The sequence below is a fragment of the Sciurus carolinensis genome, chromosome 3 (genome assembly GCF_902686445.1).
Source record: "Sciurus carolinensis chromosome 3, mSciCar1.2, whole genome shotgun sequence".
In the NCBI taxonomy this organism is placed as follows: Eukaryota; Metazoa; Chordata; class Mammalia; order Rodentia; family Sciuridae; genus Sciurus; species Sciurus carolinensis.
In genome coordinates this window covers 1,403,839-1,425,446 of record NC_062215.1, presented here as the reverse complement: position 1 = coordinate 1,425,446, position 21,608 = coordinate 1,403,839, and the positions used below count along the sequence as shown (strand labels likewise).

General features: G+C 64.2%; 1 protein-coding gene across 4 annotated transcripts in view; it reads left to right on the top strand.

Annotated features, from left to right (window-relative positions):
• Bahcc1 (BAH domain and coiled-coil containing 1) overlaps positions 1-17,206 on the top strand; it is a 60,838-nt gene extending 43,632 nt beyond the window's left edge. For 3 of the 4 annotated variants that reach the window (XM_047545103.1, XM_047545104.1, XM_047545105.1), the window contains exons 11-28: positions 265-1,092; positions 4,749-4,951; positions 5,066-5,202; positions 5,639-5,767; positions 8,133-8,250; positions 8,673-8,943; positions 9,619-9,801; positions 9,889-10,187; positions 10,380-10,460; positions 10,563-10,704; positions 10,783-10,897; positions 10,986-11,061; positions 11,174-11,282; positions 11,903-12,022; positions 12,166-12,342; positions 12,511-13,685; positions 14,198-14,434; positions 14,816-17,206. In XM_047545103.1, the coding sequence (XP_047401059.1) occupies positions 265-1,092; positions 4,749-4,951; positions 5,066-5,202; positions 5,639-5,767; positions 8,133-8,250; positions 8,673-8,943; positions 9,619-9,801; positions 9,889-10,187; positions 10,380-10,460; positions 10,563-10,704; positions 10,783-10,897; positions 10,986-11,061; positions 11,174-11,282; positions 11,903-12,022; positions 12,166-12,342; positions 12,511-13,685; positions 14,198-14,434; positions 14,816-15,022 (4,607 nt within the window). In that variant the 3' untranslated portion in view covers positions 15,023-17,206. The remainder of the gene's footprint in view (positions 1-264; positions 1,093-4,748; positions 4,952-5,065; positions 5,203-5,638; positions 5,768-8,132; positions 8,251-8,672; positions 8,944-9,618; positions 9,802-9,888; positions 10,188-10,379; positions 10,461-10,562; positions 10,705-10,782; positions 10,898-10,985; positions 11,062-11,173; positions 11,283-11,902; positions 12,023-12,165; positions 12,343-12,510; positions 13,686-14,197; positions 14,435-14,815) is intronic. The other variant, XM_047545106.1, reaches the window with a different exon arrangement.
• Positions 17,207-21,608: the final 4,402 nt, after the last annotated feature.

Below are 21,608 nucleotides of genomic sequence, written 5' to 3'. Positions count from 1 at the left end.
AACCCCCTTTTCTGTTTAACCATACTGTGCTGCACCAGAGATGGCCCCCCGTGGACCCCAAAGCCCTGACCATGAGTCGGGGCTGGCTCCGGGGCTCTCTTTCTGCCACCCTGAGGCAGCAGTTCTTGGGCCCTGCCTCAGGCCAAGGGCTGGCAGGGACCCTCCTTGCCTTATGTAGGCCTGAGAGCCCCAGCTCACCCCCACCCTGTGACAGCCGCACTTCCTGCAGCTGCCCCACCTCCTGACCGATCCCCTTTTTCCCAGACCTGCCTCCAGGATACCTGCGCCCCACGCCTGGCATGGGCTTCTCCACCTCCCTGCCCTCAGAGGGGCACTCATCTGACCTCCCAGACCCCGAAACTATGCAAACTGCTGCCCCAGGGGCTGAGCCCGAGCCTGCGAGGACGTTCCTGCCCGGGGAGCCGTCCCCCTGCAGCCCCAGGAGCCTGGAGGAGTCTGGGCTGCTCTCAGGGGCCAGGGAAGCCACCCAGGACCTTGCTGCCACATCCCACCCTGCTGAGCGGGGAACCCCAGGGAAGGCAGAGGACCCCAGCCCGCTTGAAGGGCTGCAAGAACTGCAATTTGGGGGCCTCCTCGAGGGAGGGGCCCCTGAGGCCACTGGCCAGGCTAATTCTACTCAGGGAAGGACGCAAGAGGAGAGGACCAGAGAGGAGGGGGTACAGGGACCCCCACCAGGGGCCTCCCCTCAAGCCCTGCAGCAGCGAGCAGGGAGCCCTGGTGCCCTGGACGAGGATGAGGAGGGTGTACGGCTTGCCCCCCAGGAGGCCCGGCTGCAGGAGGGTGAGGCCCAGCTGGAGGAGGACAGTGTGGAGGACTCAGAGGAGGACTGGGGGGCTTCCAGCAGTAGCCACCCACCCGGAGTGCTGCTGGGGCTGGATGCCTTGGTGGCTGCCACTGTGGACCTGGGGGACCTGCCCAGCCTCAGCCTGCTGGATCCTCCACCTCCCATGACCTCTGGGCCCCCCAGCACGACCACCCTGCCCCGTAGCTCAGGGATTCATGGAATCGCCCTCCTCAGCGAGCTGGCGGACCTGGAGATCCAGCGGCAGAGGAGTGAGCAGGCCACACAAGGTAAGCCCTGCCTGCAGCCTTCCTGCAGGACCCTGGAAGCTGGACCCTCGGGCAGCACTCTCATGTGCTGCCTTCATTTCACATGGGACATGGCAAGACCCAAGGCACAAGGTAGATTGAAGTCTTGCGACAGGAAGGGGCCTCCTCCTCCTTGGGACCCCCCACCACCTCTCGGCTCCATGACTCCCAGCCCTGGGCCTGGTGTGGCCAGCGAGGGGACATCGGACTCACCTTCCAGACCCAGGGGACATAGCACCAAGGCTGGAATCAACTGGACCACTGGGTCTGAGCCTCCGGGCTGACCAGCAGGTGTTCCTGCTCCGGGCAACCTGTAGGACAAGGAGCTCCTGGGCTCACCCAACCACCTAGGACCCTATAGTGTGCAGGGTAGGGCTGTGGGCCAGCAGGGTGAGCTGGAGACCATGGCCCCCTGCCAGGCTGGGGCCTGACCACCTGAGATGCCCAAGGGATGCCTGGCAGGTCCCAGCTCTGCCCCCAGCGTCAGGACCCCCGCCCTCCTCCCCCAGTGCCCCACTTCCTCTTCTGCCAGAGCCGGACCATCTTCCCCTTCAACCCCAGAGGAGTCCCTCCTGGGGGGAGCACCCCGGCAGAATCTATAGAAAGAACCTCACAAAGCCTCGTTTTCCTGATGCACAGCGCTCCCCACCGCCCCTGTGCCTTTCGTGCTGTGTGGAGATAAAGGGAATCTTCCTGTAAAGCTCATTCCCCTGTGAAGGCCTGTGTTACTCCTCTGCTAGAGGCTGCAGGGCGGCCTGACCTGGGGCCCAGTCTGGCTGTGACCTGGGCAAGGGGAGGCCACTGGGCAGCACCAGGACATGCCTGCCCTAGAGGTGCACCCCGTAGTCTGCTCCTGCCGGACTCTGGTAGACCTCACTGGGCCTCCTGGCCACATGAGGTGGGGGCACCCAGGGTAGGCCAAGCGCCAGGGACCCCCATGTGAGCATCACATGGCAGTGACGGGGTGGCTAAGGGGCACTAGGCGGCTGCAGCGCGTGTGTGCGCGCGCTGTGAATGCCAGCTGGACTGGAGCCCATTCGCTGAATAAATACATGTGGAGCATGTGTCCCGAGTAGGGCCGAGTTCCGTGAGCCAGCACGGGTGTTGTGGCTGGCAGGCCAGGCCATGCCGCAGTCACCGGGTGGTGTGGAGCGGGGCTGCCCCAGCTCCTGCAGCAGCCACAGCCCTCCCGGCGCTGGATGGCGGGTCCTGAGTCGTGTCCCAGCAGTAGCTGTTCCCTGTGAGTACAGTGAACCCCATCAGCTTCATTCTGCACCACAGAGCAGAATTCAGAGGGTTCAGTGGGAGAAGATGTAGGAGCCAGTGGGGCCTGGGCGCTGGCTGGGGAGACCCTTGGGCAGTTCAGGCCCCCTCCCCTCGAGGGCCGGCAGAGCCATCTGTGTGAGGCCAGGTGAGGGCTACACACCTGTGGCCTTGAAGTCACCTGGAGAAAGGGCAGGGGAGGAGCAGAGAGGACCTTGGTGACCCCAAGGGACAGGAGACCAGGGCTTGTGCCTGAAAGGGGCTTGCAAGATGGACCTCTGTTACTGCCCACTGAGGAAAATCCCCAGCCCCCTCCCTGCCCTTATCAGGGACCCTGGACCTCTGTCTCCAGGCTGAGGGTGTCCTGTGGTGGAGACCTGTGCAGTGGCCTGAACTTGTGTCTGGAGGTTTGAGTGTCCGGCAGCTGGCCCTCTGGGCAGCCCCTGGCATCTTGGTAGCAGAGAACCTGCCCACCCCTTTGTGGGCCCCAGGCTGCATGTCTCGGGTGGTTGGATTCGGGTGCACTTTGGCAGGGCCAGCTGTGTCCTCCCTGGGAGGTTTCAGTCTGCTCTGTTGGCTCTGATCTGCACCATGTGCTCCACCCTCCCCACCTGCCCCATGCAGTTCAGAGCCCGGGAACCCGGTGACACCTCCCTCTCCACTGGTCCCCAGCTTCTCTGCTGACAGCGGCGTGACTGGCAGGTTCTCTTTGCAGTTGACTACAATCCATTCCTGTCGCTTTTTATTTTGATGACCAAATTGCCCCAGGTTTGGCCAGAAGAGCCCTTTGACGAACTCCTGTGTGCTTCCAGGGTGTCCCTGTCATTGATATTTATTTATTGATTGATTTTTGGTACCAGGATGGACCCAGGGGTGCTCTACCACTGAGCCACATCCCCAGCCTTTTTATTTTTGATCTTGAGACAGGGTCTTGCTAAGTTACTTAGGGTTTCAGTAAGTTGCTGAGGCTGGCCTTGAACTTGTGATCCTCCTGCCCCAGCCTCCTAAGCTGCTGGGATGGGGCGTGGCCACTGTGCCCGACTCCTGCCAATGCTTTCTGAAGTGCCTGGCATCCGACCTCATCCTGCACCCTCACCCCAGGGGACTCGCCGTCTCCCCAGGAGCCCAGTGCCCTTTGGTGGAGAGTGCTATTAGACGCCAGGTCTGGGTGCTGGCAGTGCTTCTTGCTGCAGAGGTGCCACTGTTCCCAGATGCCCTCAGAGGACGCTGTGGACACCACTGACCCCATAGGGTCCTCCTGGTTTTCTCCCCTCCCCCTGTGGATGTCCCTGTGGGGCCAGCCTGTGTATGCCCAGTCTTCCATCCCTGCTGCTCCCCCTCCTCAGGCCCGAGTCCACTCCAGGCTTCTTCCCTGAATGGACACCACCACTCGCTCAAGCTCTGATGGCATGTTGGGCCATCCTCCCCGACCCCACTCATCCTGTCACTGGTGAAGGTGACTTGTGACACCCTGCTGGACCCCACGCTTGAGTCCCCAGATGAACCTCCAAGCCTTCTTCCTGCCTGTGGTCAGCCATGCCCACTGCTGCCTGCCCCAGGGCCAGAGTGTGCCCGTTGCCTCTGCCCGGGTGTGTGGGAGAAAGGGCCAGGCGCAGCCCGGCACTGCCTTGGGGCCTGGAGAGGTCAGGGGCCGCCAGGCGGGGCGGGGCTTGAGGGGAAATGGAGAGGAGTGGGTAGCCCTCCCCGAGGAGAAGGGCAGGAAGCTGCACACCACCTGGGCCAGGCGATGGGGCACCTGGAAGCCCCTGGCCCAGCCTGGCCACGCTTCTCAAAGAATCACGGACTGCCATCCTCCTCCTATGACCACTCACCACCCACCACCCTGCAGCTGCTCCTGGGGTCTCCCTCAAGCTGGCAGGAGGGTGGATGGACATGTGGATGGAGGGACCGAGCCCTGGGTACTCCTGGAGGCGGTCAGCCAGTCCCTGGAACCACCGTGGTGAGCACAGCTCAGTGGCATGGGCCTGCGAGGTGGGAGGCCTCTGCTCCTGAGTGAACTTCGCCCATGGCTGGTGCATCAGGGCCTCAGTGCTACTGTTGGCCTCCTGTCCTGAGGGGGGCACAGCTGCCAGCTGGCGCTGCCTGACCTCTGACCTGACCACAGCTGGCTCCCCTCGTGAGCTCCGCCTCCAGGAGGGTGCCTGGGTCCCGCCCCACCTCCCCCTGCACCTGGGGTCTCTCCCCACCTGGAGCTCCTGGGGCTGGAGGCACCCTTCCCTGGGCCTGGCCCTGGGCCTTGGTCCTCACGTCTGGGACTGGGCACTCCAGGGGCTGGGGCTCTGCACAGTGGGAGCTAACACTAGGAGCCTCTTTGAGGGCCAGCGTGACCCTTGCTGACCCTCCTGTCCCCCCAGCAGAGGAGGATGAGGACGTGCTAGCCTTCAACCTGCAGCACCTGGCCACACTGGCTACCGCCTGGTCCCTGGTAGAGGCTGCCAGCCCAGACAGCTCCATCCCCTCCGCTCAGCCCCCAGCTGCTGACCCCAGGGGCCCCAGGCTCACCCCCCGCATGCAGATCCTGCAGCGCAAGGACACCTGGACTCCCAAGACCAAACCTGTGAGTGGCAGTCCTGTTGGCACATGCCCAGTGCCATGACAGGGCAAGGTGCCACCTGCCAGCCCTGCCCTGAGGCTCTGGCCCAGCTCTCAGGCCCTGTGCCCTTGCACACAGGTCTGCCCCTTGAAGGCTGCCATTGACCAGCTGGACACACAGGAGGTGGAGATGCGTGTGCAGCTGGCAGAGCTACAACGGCGCTACAAGGAGAAGCAGCGAGAGCTGGCACGCCTGCAGCGACGACACGATCATGAGTACGTGTTTGGGGCTGGAGCTGTGCACCCACACTCAGGGGCCCCTTGCCAGGGGAGGTGCCTGGTGCGGTGCTGGGGCAGATGCAGGTACAAGCCAGGCCATGCTGGCTACTTTGTGGGCAGGGGCCTTCCAGGGTGGCCCAGGAGCTGGGGGGTGAGACTTCCAGCCAGTAGAGGGTCTTGGTGGAAGAAACCGTCATCCAGAGGCCAGTCCACAGGGTGTTGAGGCAAGGGGGCAGTGCCCACGGTGGTCTGGCTGTGAGTGGGGCGTGAGGGGAGCACCCCACCAGTGTGCAAGAGAGTTGGCGCCCAGAGGCAGGGAGGGGCAGGTAGAGCCGCAGGGAGGGACAGGCTCCCAGCTCACTCCCACCCAGCAGCCCCCTCAGGGCAGTGGCGACAGGGGGGATTCCCTGACAGCCCCTCCTGTGGCCCCCAGGAGAGAGGAGAGCTCTCGCAGCCCTGCACGGCGAGGTCCTGGCCGCCCGAGGAAGCGCAGACACTCCAGCTCGCTGTCCTCCCTGCGTCCTGGGGCCCAGCTTGCCAGGAGCGATGGCAGGAAGGCCAAGTGAGTGCTGGGTGGGGGACGGGGTGGGCAGGGCTGGCACTCGAGGCTTGGGCAGCAGGGCCGGCTCCTCTGGCATTCTTTCCCCGCCGCCTGGGCTGCTGCAGCCCCTTCGCATGGGCCCAGCACGACCCTCCTGCAACTTCGGGACTTGGGGAGTGTCCCGGGACAGAGCCCCGCCGGGCAGGCGCTGCCGAGTGCAGACACCCAGGCAGCCACTGCGCCCGCGCCACCCTCGGGAAGCCCCGCCCCCAGACCGGGCCACACCAGCCCCAGGACCTGGCCGTGGCCGGGCCTGCCCCGCGCCCGCCCCACCGCCCGGGCTCGCCCCCTGCGTGTGAGGCGGCGTTGCGTAAAAGGCTCTTTATCTGCACTGTATAAAGTCGTTGGTCACGCTGCGCTGCTGCTCACGGCTGCCGCGCGAGGTTATTATCCATTACCCGCCCGGCGCTGTCGTCGGCGCACTCCCGGGCCGGGTATAATTGTCCTTCTCGGCTACAAATTGCCTCTCCCGGCAGGCCCATTTGCATAAATCCTCCAAGCTCCTCCGAACGCGATTGGCGCGCTCGCGTGTGCACCGCATCAATCCCGATGATTTGGTAATAATAGTTAAATCGGCACTAAATGGTTCCTTCAATTAAGACAGAGGCAAAAAATTAATCTCAGGGCTTTATGTCACAAAACATTAGCAAATGCAGAGAAGGTGACGGGGTGGGGGAGTCTGCGTGGGCTGCAGGAGGGGGTTCACCATATGGCTGGGCAGTGCCGAGCTGTCCCTCCCTGTCCAGGTGTCACCCAGTGGGGGTCTCCCTTTGAGAACCAGCCAGCACCCTGGGGGCTGCTGGGCAGGAAGGGCCACTGCAGGCCGGGCCCTGGCCAGGAGCCCTGTCATGGAGCCCTGCCTGGCTGTGCCCTGGCAGAGTTGCTGTGCTTCACTCAGACCCCCAGCCCCAAACCACAGCCTGAAATCTTGACCTCGTGACAGCATTGCTGACCCAGAGAAGGCAGCCCTGGCAAGAGGGCAGTCACCTCATGGCTGGAAGGAGACCGAGGCCAGGGAGCAGGGCCCTAACTCTCTCCCCCCTCCAGCTTCTGTCCCCACTCTCCATCCACACTACAGATACCAAGGCTGCAGCCAGCAGCTGGGCCCAGGGGATGGGCCCTCTGCCCTACCGGAAGTGGGAGGGTCAAGCAGGGTGGGTAGGAAGCTGGGGGCTAGGAGGATCTCAGCTGCAGGGGCTTCCTGCCTGGCCTTCTCCGCCAAAAGAGGCCCGGCCTTCTTGCTGGCCAGGAAGGTGAAGAGGGATGCCTGGCCCCACAGGCAGACTGGACCAGCCCCTCAGTCCCATCTGCGACTCACTCTCAGGAGCAGCCACGCTCCCTTATGCACCATGTGGGAAGGCAGGGTTGATGGGCAGACCCCTGAGCCCCAGCCCCTGTCCAACCCAGGGCAGCAGACAGCGACATAGCCTCAGTTTCTCCAGGCACATGGGACTGTGAGGAGCTCTGAGCCCGCCTCCTGCACAGGGTGAGGGACAAGGGATCAGACTGAGTCCATAGCAGGTGCTGACCCTGTCATCCCCAACCTGGCTCCAGCCTAGAGGAGGCTATACACCTGCGGGGCCTAAGGAAACTGAAACACATCCATCTCTGGGAGATGGACAGTAGGGTGCAGTTTCCCTCCACAGGACCCCAGGTGAGGGCTGAGCCTGGTGGGGAGCCCCCAGGGACTGGGAGGCAGAGTTTGTGTTTCTGGGGCTGCTGCCCCACCCCCACCCCTGCAGAAGTGGACCCTGATCTCAGGAAGCTGTCCCAGTGCCCTCTGCCCCAGCTTTGGTAGGACCTGTCCTTAGACACTTGCTCAAGGCCAGACCTGGACCTGTTTGATCCCTGTCCTGACCTGGACGTAACTGTGTTATCATCCCAATCTCTGGGTGGAAAGACGAGTCCACCACCCCAGTTACACAGGGGCCTGGCTGCCTCGAGGGGGCTAGGGCTTCACTAGCCCCCAGCCCTTCCCTCTGGGTCACCGTGGTTATGACTGGACACCACCTCGGGCTTCCTCCCCAGCAGAGTAGAAGGATGGGGTGGTGTAAAAGAAGTGCCCCACTTACAGCACCTTCCTGCGGGAACAGGGGCAGACACCAGGTGCCTGGCTCGCAAGGGCCAGTGTGTGGCAGGCAGAGCGTGCTTGGGGGGAGCTCCCAGAGGCGCTCAGTACTGGCCCAGACCCCCACCCCAGCAGAGGCCTGTCCTGGAAGGCTCAGGGGCTGTCCTGGGCACACAGGGGCTGTGGGGACGAGGCTCAGGCTCCTAAGCAGAGTCGCCCTGCCCGTGCCCACCTTGCACACCACTGCCTGTGCCCCAGGGCGGTGAGGGCCAGCCTGAGCCTGCTGTGCGCGGAGCTGCGAGGCCGCGAGGAACCCAGGAAGAAGCGGAGTAAGCTGGAAGAGAGCATCTACGTGGGCCTGCAGCCGACCTCCGGGGTGAGTCCAGGTCTCCACCCTCCTCCAGATCGACTGACCCGTGTGATGTGGAGGCAGGGAGCAGCTGGGACGCCCACTGCTCCTGAGCCCTCTGCCCCTCCTGCTGACAGGAAGACAGCACCCTGGAGCGAGCACTCTCCGGAGAGGCTCTGAATGTAGTGTCCACAGTGCCAGGTGCATACCTGGTGCCGGCAGGGCCTGGGAGCCTCCAGCCCCCAGAGGAGGAGGCTGGTCCTTCTGCTCAGCCCTGCTTTTACCGTTCTTTAGAAAAACCAAGAGCGTCACCAACCACACCCATGGCCTCCTGTATGGGATGGCTGAGGTAGGGGCCACTCAGTGGGGTGGACAGTGCCATTGGAGTGCTGCTTGGAGCCTGGAGGCTGTGGTGGGCCCGGAGGTAGTCACGGCCTCCTCGTTCTCAGGAGAAGGTGCGGTGCAAGAAGAGCAACACTCAGGGTGAGCTGCCATCCTCCGTGGCCCACAAGGTGGCCCAGCTGAAGCCGAAGGTCAAGAGCAAGGGTCTGCCCACTGGCCTCAGCCCCTTCCAGAGAAAGGAGGCTGCCCCAGGTGGGCGCATCCGGAAGAAGCTGTCCCGAGCCAAGAGTGCCAAGGCGTCCGGGGCAGCCCGGCACTCGCAGCTCAACGGTGATGGCGGCAGGGAGACACCAGTGGTGGCCACGGCACATGAAGCAGGCACGTTGTTGGTGGGCATGGTCACAACCAGGACCTCCAGGCCACGGTCACCTGGAACTGGAGGAAGGGTAGATGGGGCCATGGGCAGATCCAGGGAGGGCCTCTCACTGCGACAGGCTGTGGAATAAGCCCCTTGTCCCTAGGGCAGAGCTCAGTGGCTCTCTGTGTGGAGGAAAGAGGCCCCTGGACACATCCTGGAAAGCAAGGTTAAAAATAGCCTCTGCTACTCCCGCCTCCGCTCCCACAGCGTCCGGCCAGGCCGGCCAGGGGTTATCTGCCCCCAGCAGCCATGTGTCCAGGAACAGGAGCCTGGAAAAACAGACACTTCCTCCCTCCCCAACCCTTCCCCCAGGGTCAGGGGCCTGAGCAAGAACAAAGGGAAGCACTGCTGGGGAGGGGGCAGGAAGCCGGGGGCCATCTGGGCCAGAGGATGCAGAAAGAGGGGAAGGGGCTGCCCTGGGGAGGGGGCCCAGCCAGTCAAACTGGGACTATAGAAAGAAAATCTCCCTCCCTCTCCCCCACCACCCGCCCTCAGCTTGAGGGCTGGGTCCCAAGTTCCTGCCCTCAGAGAGCAGCCCAGAGGGTGTCCTGACGGGCCAGACCTGCAGTCCCCCGTGGGACCCCCAGATGGCAAGGGTCAGCACCAAGTCACCAAGCCCTGTTTGCTGTCCCCAGGCAGTGGCTATGACAGTGAGGGCTGCCAGGCCCTCCTGGAGGCAGAGCCATCCCCTGAGGAGCCCGGGCTGGGGCTGCACACGGGGTCCGGGGCAGCTATGCTGGGGCCTTCGCCCTCCTCTGTGGTCAAGATGGAAGCCAACCAGAAGGCCAAGAAGAAGAAGGAGAGGCAGGGCTTGCCAGGTAACGAGGAGGCCAGGCAGGCGGGGCTGGCCTGGAGGCAGGGGTCCACAGCCGGAACCCCTGTGATGGCCTCCCTTGCTCCCACAGGGGCCTGCCGCCTGTCCAGCCCCGAGAGTGAGGTAAAGATCAAGCGGCGGACAGTGAAGGCCAAGGTGGGCGCCAAAATGGAGCGGGCCCAGGGGCGGCGACCCCCAGGTGCACCGGGCAAGAGGAAGTCCAAGGGTAAGGCCGAAGGCAGCCTGCGGGCAGAGCCAGGTGCTGCTGCCACCAGGGATGCCCTCTTCGGTCCCACCCGGGCCTTCGCCTGCGAGGAAGGCAGCAAGCTGGCCAGCGAGCGCCTAAAGAGAGCCACACGCAAGAGCACGTTGCTGCAGCCGGTGCTGCGGGTGAGGCCAGCAGGGCCACAGGCATCCAGAGGGTCCTGGCCCCCCAGGGGAGGGCACTAGCCGGGAAAGGACTTCCAAGGTCCACACCGCCTCCCTCCCGCTCACTGCTCCCTGAGGCCTGGGTCAGCCCGAGTGGCCAGGCTGGGCCTCGATGTCCTCACCACTGTCCCTCTCTCTCACCGCCACACGCAGCGCAAGAACGGAGCCCTGTCCATCGCCTTGTCTGCCCGCAACGCCAAGGCCATCCTGGGGAAGGGCAGGAAGCTGGCCAAGGTGAAAAGCAAGCCCCTCGGCTCGCGGGCTGCAGCCTCCCCAGCCTGGGAGCCCGGCGGGGCCCAACCTCTCCGGCCCCACCTGACTCCTCTGGCCCCCCAGGGTCAGGGCCGCGCAGTGAGCCGGCTCCTGGAGAGCTTCGCCGTGGAAGACGACTTTGAGTTCGACCGAGACAGCAGCTTCTCAGAGGAGGAAGGGGAGGGGGCCAGCAGTCCCCTGAGCGTGGAGCAGAGCGCCGCCCTGGGTGAGCAGGGCAGTCGGGGTGCCAGGCCCCGGGTGGGCGCGGGGCGGGCCTGGCCAGCGCTGACACTCTGCCCCTCAGCTCGCTCCTGCACCATCCACAAGGAGGACCTGCAGGATGGTCTGCCCGTGCTCATCCCCAAGGAGGACAGCCTGCTGTACGCGGGCAGCGTCAGGACCCTGCAGCCCCCTGACATGTGAGACCTGGTGTGGACGGGAGGGGCAGGGCTGTAGCTGGCCACCGCACGTCCCCCGAGACCCCTCACACTCTCCCGATACCCTCAGCTACAGCATCGTCATTGAGGGCGAGAGAGGCAACCGGCAGCGGATCTACTCACTGGAGCAGCTGCTGCAGGAGGCGGTGAGGGAGGCGCCTGCCGGGCAGACCCTGGGCCCAGAGAGCCTTGGCCTGCACTCTGGAGAGTGCCTGGGCCAGGCCCCACTGTTCACACGCTGGCATCGCCACTCTACAGGTTCTTGACGTCAGGCCTCAATCCAGCCGGTACCTCCCGCCTGGCACAAGGGTCTGCGCCTACTGGAGCCAGAAGTCGCGTTGCCTGTACCCAGGCAATGTGGTCCGAGGTAAGCGTGCCAGGGCAACGGGGCCAGGCTCCCTCGAGCCCCAGAGCACCCGGGGCTCCTGCCCACACAGCACGTCCTGCCTTGGAGGTGGCGTGGGCACACCTGGGCCTCCGCTTAGAGCCACATAGCAGAAGCAGCTCCCAGGGGCCATGAGAATCCAGGAGGGCCTGGGGCAGGAGGTGCCCACCTCCAGCCAGCCAGGACTTAGATCCCAGTGCTGGGTCCCCGGATCTATCACGCACACACCAACTCTCCCGAGGCAAAACCTTCTGGTGCCAAAGCAGGGCATGGGGGCCCCTGGGTAGGAAGGCTGGTGGGTCCTGCAGAGGAGTGGGCAGGAGGCCAGGGCCTCTCCTGGAAGGGGCTGCCTCCTGGTGGGACTGGCCAGAGCTGTGCTTGCACCTCCCTGCACGTGTGTGTGCCCTGGCCTTGGATGGCTGTGTCACCTGCCGGCCGTGTCCCAGCAGGGGTAAGAAGGCCATCAGCTCCCAGGCTGTAGTGGCAGCTCTGGAGTCACCAGGGTCAGGGAGCAGTAGCATCCGGCTCTGTTCCTCCCGCCTTTCTGTGTTGGTGCTGCCCAGCAGGGCCTGCCCCACACCCAGGCTGTGCCCCCTCTGCAGGTGCCTCCAGCGACGAGGAGGAGGACCTGGAGTCGGTGGTGGTGGAGTTTGACGATGGGGACACAGGCCACATTGCTGTCTCTAACATCAGGTTGCTGCCTCCGGACTTCAAGATCCAGTGTGAGCACCCCAAGTGTGCCAGACGCCCCCACCCGGAGCCACTCCAACCTGAGCCGGGGCCAGCTCTACCTCGGCTCCCTGAGAGGAGGGACAGAGGCAGTGGTGGCCGTGGGCCCCACTGAGCCCTTCTGCCCACTCCACAGGTACAGAGCCCTCTCCAGCCCTGTTGGTGTCCAGCAGCTGCCGCAGGACCAAGAAAGCTGCTAACGAGGCCCCCCCACCCAGTGAAGCCCCCACCCCCAGCCTGTCCCCTAAAGCACAGGATGGCCCTGAAGCCTCAAAGACCCCCGGGAAGAAATCCATCGGCAAAGACAAAGCTGGTATTTGCAGGACTGTGAGGACCCGGGGGGCGGCCCTCTTGCGGGTGGGCAGCCGGGAGGGGGAGCACCCACCGGGAGACCCGGGTCCTGGCGGGGCTGGGGAGGGGCAGGTGGAGGCAACTGGAGGACCCAGCTGGTGCCGCTGACCCTACCTGGCTTCCCCCCCAGGCAAAGCAGACCTCCTAACCTCAGGTGCCAAGTCCCCCTCGGGGGCCTCAGACCACTTCCTAGGCCGCAGGGGCAGCCCCCTGCTGAGCTGGTCAGCGGTGGCGCAGACCAAACGCAAGGCGGCGGCAGCGGGCGGCAAAGGGCCAGGGGTGCTGCAGAACCTCTTCCAGCTCCACGGCGCCAAGAAACTGCGGGCCCGCGAGGCCCTGTTCCCCACGCACACGGCAGCCGCGCCCGTGTTCGGCAATGGCTTCCGGGCCGACTCCTTCAGCAGCCTGGCCAGCTCCTACGCGCCCTTCGTTGGCGGGTCTGGGTCAGGCCTGCCCGGGGGTGCCCACAAGCTGCTACGGGCCAAGAAGGCTGAGAGGGCTGAGGCGGAGAAGGGCGGGCGGCGGCGGGCTGGCGGCGAGTTCCTGGTCAAGCTGGACCACGAGGGCGTGACCTCCCCCAAGAACAAGAACTGCAAGGCGCTGCTCCTGGGCGACCAGGATCTCGGCCCCAAGCTGGGGCGGCCCCTGCCCGGCCCCAGCTACACACACCCGGCCCTCGTGGGCAAGGACAAGAAGGGGCGGGTGCCCGCCCACCCGCTGCCCGTGGGGCTGGCCCTGCGCAAGTACGCGGGCCAGGCCGAGTTCCCGCTACCCTGTGACAGCGACTGCCCCAGCTCCTACTCGGACGAGGACGAGGACGGGCCCGGGCTGGCCGCCGGAGTGCCCTCGCGCTTTCTCACCCGCCTGTCCATGTCCTCCTCCTCGTCCGGCTCGTCCACGTCCTCCTCCTCAGGCTCCATGTCCACCTCCAGCCTCTGTTCCTCGGACAACGAGGACTCCTCCTACAGCTCTGACGAGGAGGACCCAGCCCTGCTGCTGCAGACCTGCCTCTCCCACCCTGTGCCCACCCTCCTGGCCCAGCCCGAGGCCCTGCACTCCAAGGGGGGCAGCCCCCATGCCCACGCACAGCGCTGCTTCCTGTCCAGGGCGGCGGTGGCCAGTGCAGGTGCGGGCCCCGGCCCTAGTGGTGGCAAAGCCAAGCTTAAGCGCAAGGAGGCCCTGAGCTTCTCCAAAGCCAAAGAGCTTTCCCGGGGGCAGCGGCTGCCCTCCGTGGAGAACCGGCCAAAGATCTCAGCCTTCCTGCCTGCCCGGCAGCTGTGGAAGTGGTCGGGGAACCCCACACAGGTAGGCGGGCTCGTCTCCCCTGCCTCCTCTTCTCCTTTCCCTGTCTACTCCCCAGTACGGCTCCGGGGGTAGCAGAGCCTCCTTTGGAGGAGGCAGCTGCCTTTGCCCCAGCCCATGTGCTCCTACCAACCACCCTCAGCGCCTCGGCCTGGCAGCTGCCCGCTCTCTGCTTTCTGTGCCCGGGGTCCCCTGGTAGTGCTGTCTGGGCTTCTTCTCGTTGATGATAAGGCCGCACTCACAGTGCCTGAGGTGGTGCGCAGGGGTTTGCACTTGAGGACGGTGCTGCAGGAACACCGTGCTCCTCTCGGCCTGATGCCAGGGGCACCGGCATGGCTGTGGCCTGGCTGTCCCAACCCCGTGTGCGGGGCAAGCCCAGCGGGCCCCTCCCAGGACCTATGGTGGGTGCCGGCAGCCCCTGTGGAGCCCTGAGCACAGCCACTGGGCGCGCCGCTCCTCCGCCAGGCCATCCTGCCCCGGGCCCTTCTCACCCTGCTCTCTGCTGTCCCCTGCAGCGCCGGGGCATGAAGGGAAAGGCCCGGAAGCTGTTCTACAAGGCCATCGTCCGGGGCAAGGAGGTGCTGCGCATCGGGGACTGTGCGGTCTTCTTGTCAGCCGGGCGGCCCAACCTGCCCTACATCGGCCGCATCGAGAGCATGTGGGAGTCTTGGGGCAGCAACATGGTGGTGAAGGTCAAGTGGTTCTACCACCCCGAGGAGACCAAGCTGGGGAAGCGGCAGAGCGACGGGAAGGTGAGGCCCCAGCGGGTGGAGAGGCCGGGGGCAGCATCCCAGCCGCCAGGCCGGCGGGGCAGCCTCTAGGGCGCCTCCCCCAGCAGCCCCAGGAGCCCTGCGGGAAGCAGAGCAGCCGCCTGGTGCACCCGATGGTCCCACTCCCGCAGGGCCGTGACCCACAGCACCTGGCTCCACACAGGTCTAGCTTCCTCCCTGCCCCTGGCCCTCTGCCCACCTCCCGTGCCCCCAGCCCACCCTGGGGAAGAAACGGCGTTCCCGGGGGATGGACGAGCCCTCGGTCCCCGGCACAGGCTCCCAGGCTGCACCCTTCCTGGGCACAGGGCCCCGGGGACGAGCATGGGCTGGGCCGGCCCCAATGCCCTGCGCCGTGCCCGGCAGAACGCGCTGTACCAGTCCTGCCACGAGGACGAGAACGACGTGCAGACCATCTCCCACAAGTGCCAGGTGGTGGCGCGCGAGCAGTACGAGCAGATGGCCCGGAGCCGCACCTGCCAGGACCCGCAGGACCTCTACTACCTGGCCGGCACCTACGACCCCAGCTCCGGGCGCCTGGTGACGGCCGAGGGCGTGCCCATCCTGTGCTGAGCTGCCCGTCCCGCGAGGCCCCCAGGTCGGGCCGAGCCAATATGCAGACCCACCCGAGGCTTTCCCGTGATTTTCCCTGGAAAGAGCGCGCTTAGGCGTGGACCCCACTCCAGTCCCATCTGCTGCGGAGGGTCAGCTGGCCCCAGGCCCCTGGCCACTCTGCTTTCCCGCAGCGTTCTCGAGAGATTCGTATCCAAGCCATATTTCCCTATACCTCCGACTGTCTCCCACCAGGGAAAGCAGAAATCAGGTGTGTTGTCTATTTATTTCTTATGTAAATATTGTATTTCTGTGGGGAAGTTTTATGGAAAACAGTGGAAAAGGATCTCCCCCACTGGCGTGACGAGGGTGTGTGTGTGTGGGTGCATGTGTGTGTCTGTGTGTGTGTGTGCCCGGAGTTCGTTCTGGAGTTTTCTTTGGAAGTGCGCTGTTCTCCTCAGCCTAGCTGAGTTCCAGCGGGGACGTTGGTGTTGACAGGCAGCTGGGACTGGGGGGCAAAGACCATGGGACGGGTCGGATGGGACCCTTGTTGCACCCTGTAATCTCATAGGGCCGACTTAAGACAGAAGTCACACTGGAGTTCATTTCCTTTCGCTACGTCTCTTAGGTAAAAGAAGTGTTGGGTTGCGGGTGGCAATGAGGGTCCCCCAGGAAAGGAATGGATTCCAGGCATCAAGATGAAAGCAGGACCACATCCCCACCCCAAGGGGCAGCAGCCATGCGTACCTTACCTCTGTTTAAAACAAGCAAAAACGAACAAATGTTTTACAGTACAAGAAAAAGTGGTGTTTTTATTTTATGTCCTAGATATTCCAAGTTATCTCTGATTTCCGTTCACATGGCCAGTCTGTCGCGGGGAGCAGAGTCGGCCTTGCTCAGAGCAGGGCACGGCCAGCCCAGACCCCTCGCCCTCCCGCACCCGAGGCTCCCCCTCCCCTCCCCCTCCAGCGGCCCGCCAGGGCCTGGTCCAGTTCCACCCAGCCCTCTTCCACCACCAATCGGGTGGGAGTGAAAGACACCCCTTCCCACCCCAGCAGCCTCCCTGGTGCCCCAAGGCCACTGGCCAACCTCACTGGCCTGCTCAGGTGCAGATGGCGGAGAGGCCCATGGAGGCGCTGGGGTGGGGGGGGAGGAAAGAAGAGACCCGGGGAAGGCCCCTCTCCCCATCTGCCCTCCACCCGGCTTCTGGTCCTCAGCCCCCTGCCTGCCACACCCCCTGGGGTTTCTGGGGCCTTTCCGTGGCCTCTTGGCAGGATAGTTTCATGGCCTGGGAGGCTCATGCAGGGGACACAGAACAGGTGCCCTCCTGGTCTCCTGTGCCCACACCCTGGCCCCGAGCAACCAGGAGCACCTGGCACCCTTCCCTTCTCCAGACCATGCCAGAAGGCCCTTGTCTTCAGAGCTGTGTTGGGGGCCACATGTTCCCCGTGTCCCACCACCAATTCCCTCACCCGCGGGGGAGCGTGAGAAAGCTCCCAGGAGCAGTGGTGCATCAGGGCCCCTCAGCCCCTCCTCCTCGGCTCAGGCTGGCCAGGAGCCCAGCCCCAACCCCAGACCACCCCAGGACCTGTTTCCCTGTTGTTGCCCCCGCCCTGGATGCTCTTGGTGGCCCCACGGGGCACTCGAGGAGGGGAGGGGCCGCTCTGCAGGGGCCCTGGCACCCAGCTCTCCGCTGCACCCGTCTCCCCAATGTCTCCGCACGAGCGTAGTATTTCATTCCTGGTGGTGGTTGGGGAGACCCTGGCCAGGTCCTGCTGGAGGCCTGGGAGTCAGAAAGCTGTCAAGTGAAGGAGGACGCCCGACCGCTGGCCGCCCCAAAGCCCAGTGTGGAGTGAGCGCCAGGAAGGGCCTGCTCCTCCCCCTCCTGGAAGTTCTGTTCCTGCCCCGCCCGCTCGCCCCTGCCTTCCCTTTTTGCGTTCTTTCCTTTGTTTCTGTGTGTGTGTGTGTGTGTGTGTGCACGCGCGCCCGCGTGCGCGACTGGCGTGACCCCCCACCGTGGCTAAACGTGGCGAAAGCACGGTCCTTGTACATGTGTAACTAAGAGGATGGTTGGATTTTTTTTCAATGTAAACACTAAAAACAAAACAAACAAAAAAGGTTTTATGAACAGCAAACTATGTAAAGGCATTTTAGTATTAAATTTTTTATTGATAACTTGCTTAAGAATAAATATATGAACTATTGTACAGGTTTTCCGTGGTCCGGATCATGACTGCTAGCCTGTGTGTGTGTGACACAGTGGCTTCCCAAGGACCCTGGGGGCTCCTTGAGGCTCAGCAGACACATCCAGGTCCCAGAATGGGGGATCGGGCCGAGCGTCCCCACCTGCCTCCTGCGTTAGCCAGAGTGGAGCCCCTCTGGGTGCTGAGCCAGACCAGGAAAGGTGCATGTGACTGAAGTGGACGTGAGGTGCCCTCGGCTGGTCGCCCAAGGGCTCCTCTCGAGCCTGGACTCCCTCCCCTGCCGGTCAGGTCTGATCCCGGGATAGGTTGCTCACCTGTGCAGCCTGAACTCAACACGGCCAAGGGGCATCCCTGAGAGGGGAACAAGATGGGATCAGCCCCCACAAAGCACAGGGGTGGGGAGTGTTTCCCCCAAACCCACTCGGCACCGGGGACGCTAGGGAGGAGTGCAGAACGGTGACAGGATGGTGGGCACCTCAGGGAGGCAGGGGCCCACTCACATTTCCTCAGCTGACAGTCCTCATTGTTAAACTGGCCTGTGCGGCCCCTAGAGGCAAGCCCAAGATCGGGGTGCACTGGGAGTGGGGTTCAGTGCGGTCCCAGCTGGAGACAGCCCCCCCATGCGGCTGCAGACCCAGAGGAAGCCTAACACTCGCCAGTGCGAGGACGTTCCTTGTGTCCTGGGAGGGAGCCCTGGGGAGGGCAGGTGTGCAGAGGCAAGGTCGCTGGGCAGTGGAGCTGTGGCCCGGGCTGCAGGCCGTGTGCCCGTGGGCATGCCCTGGCCGGGCAGCTCTCTCTCCACTCCTGTCCTGCGCCTGCGTTCCTCTGCAGGACTCGCTGGGTGGGAGACCTCCCTGGGAGGCCCAGCAGGACCTGCCTACCGCGTGGATTCCAGCAAGGAGGAACCCCACAGCTCCCTCTCAGCCAGCTCCAAGTCTGTGGAGAGTAGGGTTGGGACAGGGACCCTAAGCACAAGGCGTGGGCTGCAAGCAGCTTTGTGCCATCGTTCCAGGGACCCTGTCGGAATAACTGTGCCTGAGGTCCTGAGCACCCCCAGAGCCCCACTTGGTAGGGTGAGCCTGGGGGTGGTTTCCCACCCTGGCCATAGAGCTGGGTGCTTGGGAAGCAAGGCCGAGATCCAGGACTGTAGTAAGGAGGGCAGGTGTGCCTGCTGGGCCAGGCTCCTGGCTTAGGGACCCCCGGTGGGAGGGAGGACTGAGTTGGGGCCAGAGGCCCCCTATGGGGCCTTAGTAACTTCAGTCTCTTGCTGGGCAGAGTACAGGCTGGACAGCTCCAGAGCAACGGAAAGCTAGGCACGACTGCCTGTCACCTCCTGCCTCCCCCTCAGGAGGCCACACAGGGAGGTCAGCAGGCAAGGGAGGGAGGCTCTGTGGCAGACCAGGGTGGGGGTCAGGGCAAGATGGGTGACAAAACACAGAAAGGGGGTGGTGACATTTCCCCTGGGGTCCATGGGAAGCCTCTGTGATGGGCCTTGGGTTCAAATCCTCCATTCGGCCCACTCTCACGGAGCCAGCAGTACGCTACAGTGGGGTCAGCTGCCAAGACCCTGCAGCACCTGAGAGGGTGGACAACAGTGGCTGCCAATCTTGCCAGGCCAGCTGCCAGGATAACCTCCCCCCAGCACAGTAGTCGGTCATGACCGTCTGTAAGGAGGAGTGTTGGAAAGGCACCGGGCCTGGTAGCCCCAGACCAGGATTCCAGCTCAAATGGGATGTCTACGGACAGCAAAGCAGACCAAGCTCTGGTGTCCCTGGATTGGTCTGGCAGGCTGCCGGAGGTGCTGCTGCCAGGGCTGTCTTGGAGGAGCCCAGGGCAGGACCGGCAGAGGGAGCCCCAAGAGCTGGATGTGGCCTGCACTCCCCGCTGGTCCATGCTGCACCTCAGCTCCACACACCATCCACTGGGAACGTGCCCTCTGACCCAGCAGTCAGGGTTTGAGGAGCCCGGCCGGCCCAGGCCCCCAGGGAGGTGCTGACACCCAGAGAAAAACCCGGGGTGCAGGCAGGGATGCATAGGGCTGGGCCAGAGGCCGGTGGGAGGAGGTCTGGAACCTGGTGGGAGGAGGCGGCCTGGCTAAAGGCCACCAAGGGGCCGTGGGAATGTGAGCGAGTGGGGTGAGCCCCGGGCCAGGTGACCACTGGGCAGACCAAACAGGCTGGACCCGTCTCAAGCGCCTGCCTTCCCTGAGGAGGTCTACAGGAGTCTGGTGGACCCAGGAGTAGGACACACAGCTCTGCACACGGTCCCCGCACGCTGGGCTCCACACCCTCATCCCTGACATCCGTGGCCTCCCCACCCCTCGCCTCCATCCCTGCCCGTTCCTCCTCCCACCTCATCTCAGGCAGGGCAGTCCTAGCCTTCCAGAACCTGCTGCCCCAGAATGGGGCCCTAGCCAAGGGCAGGGCATCAGGGAAGGACACGGGGCTGTGGGTTCCCGAGGGTTAAACATGCAAGACTACACTTTGATCAAGACAAACGAGCCATTATGCGAAATGCTGAAGCAAGATGGATGATGGCCCTGGGCACGCGGGATCGATGGACTGACGTTTCATCAGGCAGAGATGACAGCCGGCTGATCGCGATTCGTTTTTAATACCGCAGACCAATCGGGGACGAGGGGGCTTTAATTGCAGACCCCCGCCCGGGCGAGGCTGCAGAGCCGCCTAGGCAGCGAGGCTCGGACCAGGTCGGGGTGGGGGGGGCGCTCCTGCACTCAGCTGGCCAGGAGGCCCCCAGGCACCACGCCCAGCAGGGGGAGGCCACTCCGGGGCCCTGGGTGCCAGCGGAAAGAGCAGATGGAAGTGGTGCTCCAGGAGAGGGACTCGAGGGGTCCTGTCCAGCCCTGCCAAGCGCCCACCCACACTGGGCCTCTGCCCTACCACCTGCCACCCACTTCCCTTCCCAGGGCCTTGAGAGCCAGAGACCTGGCCATGAGCTTTCTGTGCCCTTTCCCAGGCACCGAAGGCCACCTGCTCCAACCATCCATAGTGGTGACAGGAGCCTGGCCTCTAGGTGGACAAGCCTGAGTCGAGTCAGGCTGGTGGGCCACTCAAGGCCAAGTCCCTCGTCAGGACACCTCCCTGTGGCTGCACCAGACTGCAGCTGGCACGGAGACCAAGAGGCCCCAACGACACCAGTCTTCAACCTGCAAGAGCTGGGCAGGAAGAGGGGTGGGCTTGGGACCCGGTCCAGACTAGGCCCCAGGTGCCACCTTACTCCCACTGGTGACTCTGGGCTCTGTGACCTCACCTGTGAATTGGAGACCTTGACACTTCATTGCTCACCTGCCCTGAGACCAGGCAGCCTAAGGGACTTCTGAGCCAACGTGTGGCAGGGCCCACCCAGCCCACACCAGGGGGCCCCAACCAGGGGACAAGCCCTCCCCTGGTACCTCCTCCTGCACCCTCTCCTAGCCGGCAGCGGCAAGGCCTCCAGGGGCAGGAGGATACCACAAGGCCTGGGCCTGGTGCTGCAGCCGCACTCCACCGTGCCATTAGGTCAGGGGTCCCGGCTCGCTGCACCCCACAGCTCCTCAGAGACAGGGAACTGTGGATTCCCAGGCAGTGGCTCAGGCTGCCTGGGCTTCCCTGAGCACCTGCTCCCTGGGGTGCACAGGGCCTGCATTCACTCAGCCCTGTTCAGAGGGCCAGGCATGTCAGGTGTGTGTCCTGCCACGCTCCAGGGACGAAGCTGGAGACCTGCTCAAGCCTGCTGCAAACACCCGAGCACTGGCTGGCTGGCCAGAACAGACCGTGACACCCATCCCACCAGATCAGGGCTCTGCGCACATCCATTCTCAACCCCCACGGATGCCACCCCTCCTGGCACCGACACTGCCTGTTCTTTCTCAGCCCATCCCTCTGTCCCTCCGTCGGCTGATCCAGAGGCCTCCCAAACCCACCTCTGCCCCAAGGTTCCAGCAGCCCTTTCCACAGCCACGGGATGGTCTGAAGGCCTCCTCACAATATGGTCGGTCGAGAGGGGGAAGTTAAAACCAACCTTGTTATGTGGGAGCCTCTGAACAGGTTTATGATCTTGCCCCTTGTCAAGAAATCTGTTTTCACTTATGAGAAACAGGCTTGGGATGCAGCTCAGTGGTAGAGTGCTGGCCGACCACGTGGGTTCAGTCTCCAGCACTGCAAAAAACGCAAAAAAAGAAACCAGCTCGGGGTGCGGTGAGCAGGGCAGCGAGACGGTTACCCTGACAGGTACCAGGCCCTCAGTCGTGCCCTCGACGCCCCACGATGGCTCCCTTCTTCAGGAGCCTGCAGGGATGGTCTGGAGAAGTCGAGAGGGAGGGACGATGTAGAGGACGGGAGGAGGGTGAGAAGGGGCACGCGCCCACAGACATGCCCAGGTTAGCTGCATGGGCACCCTGGGTG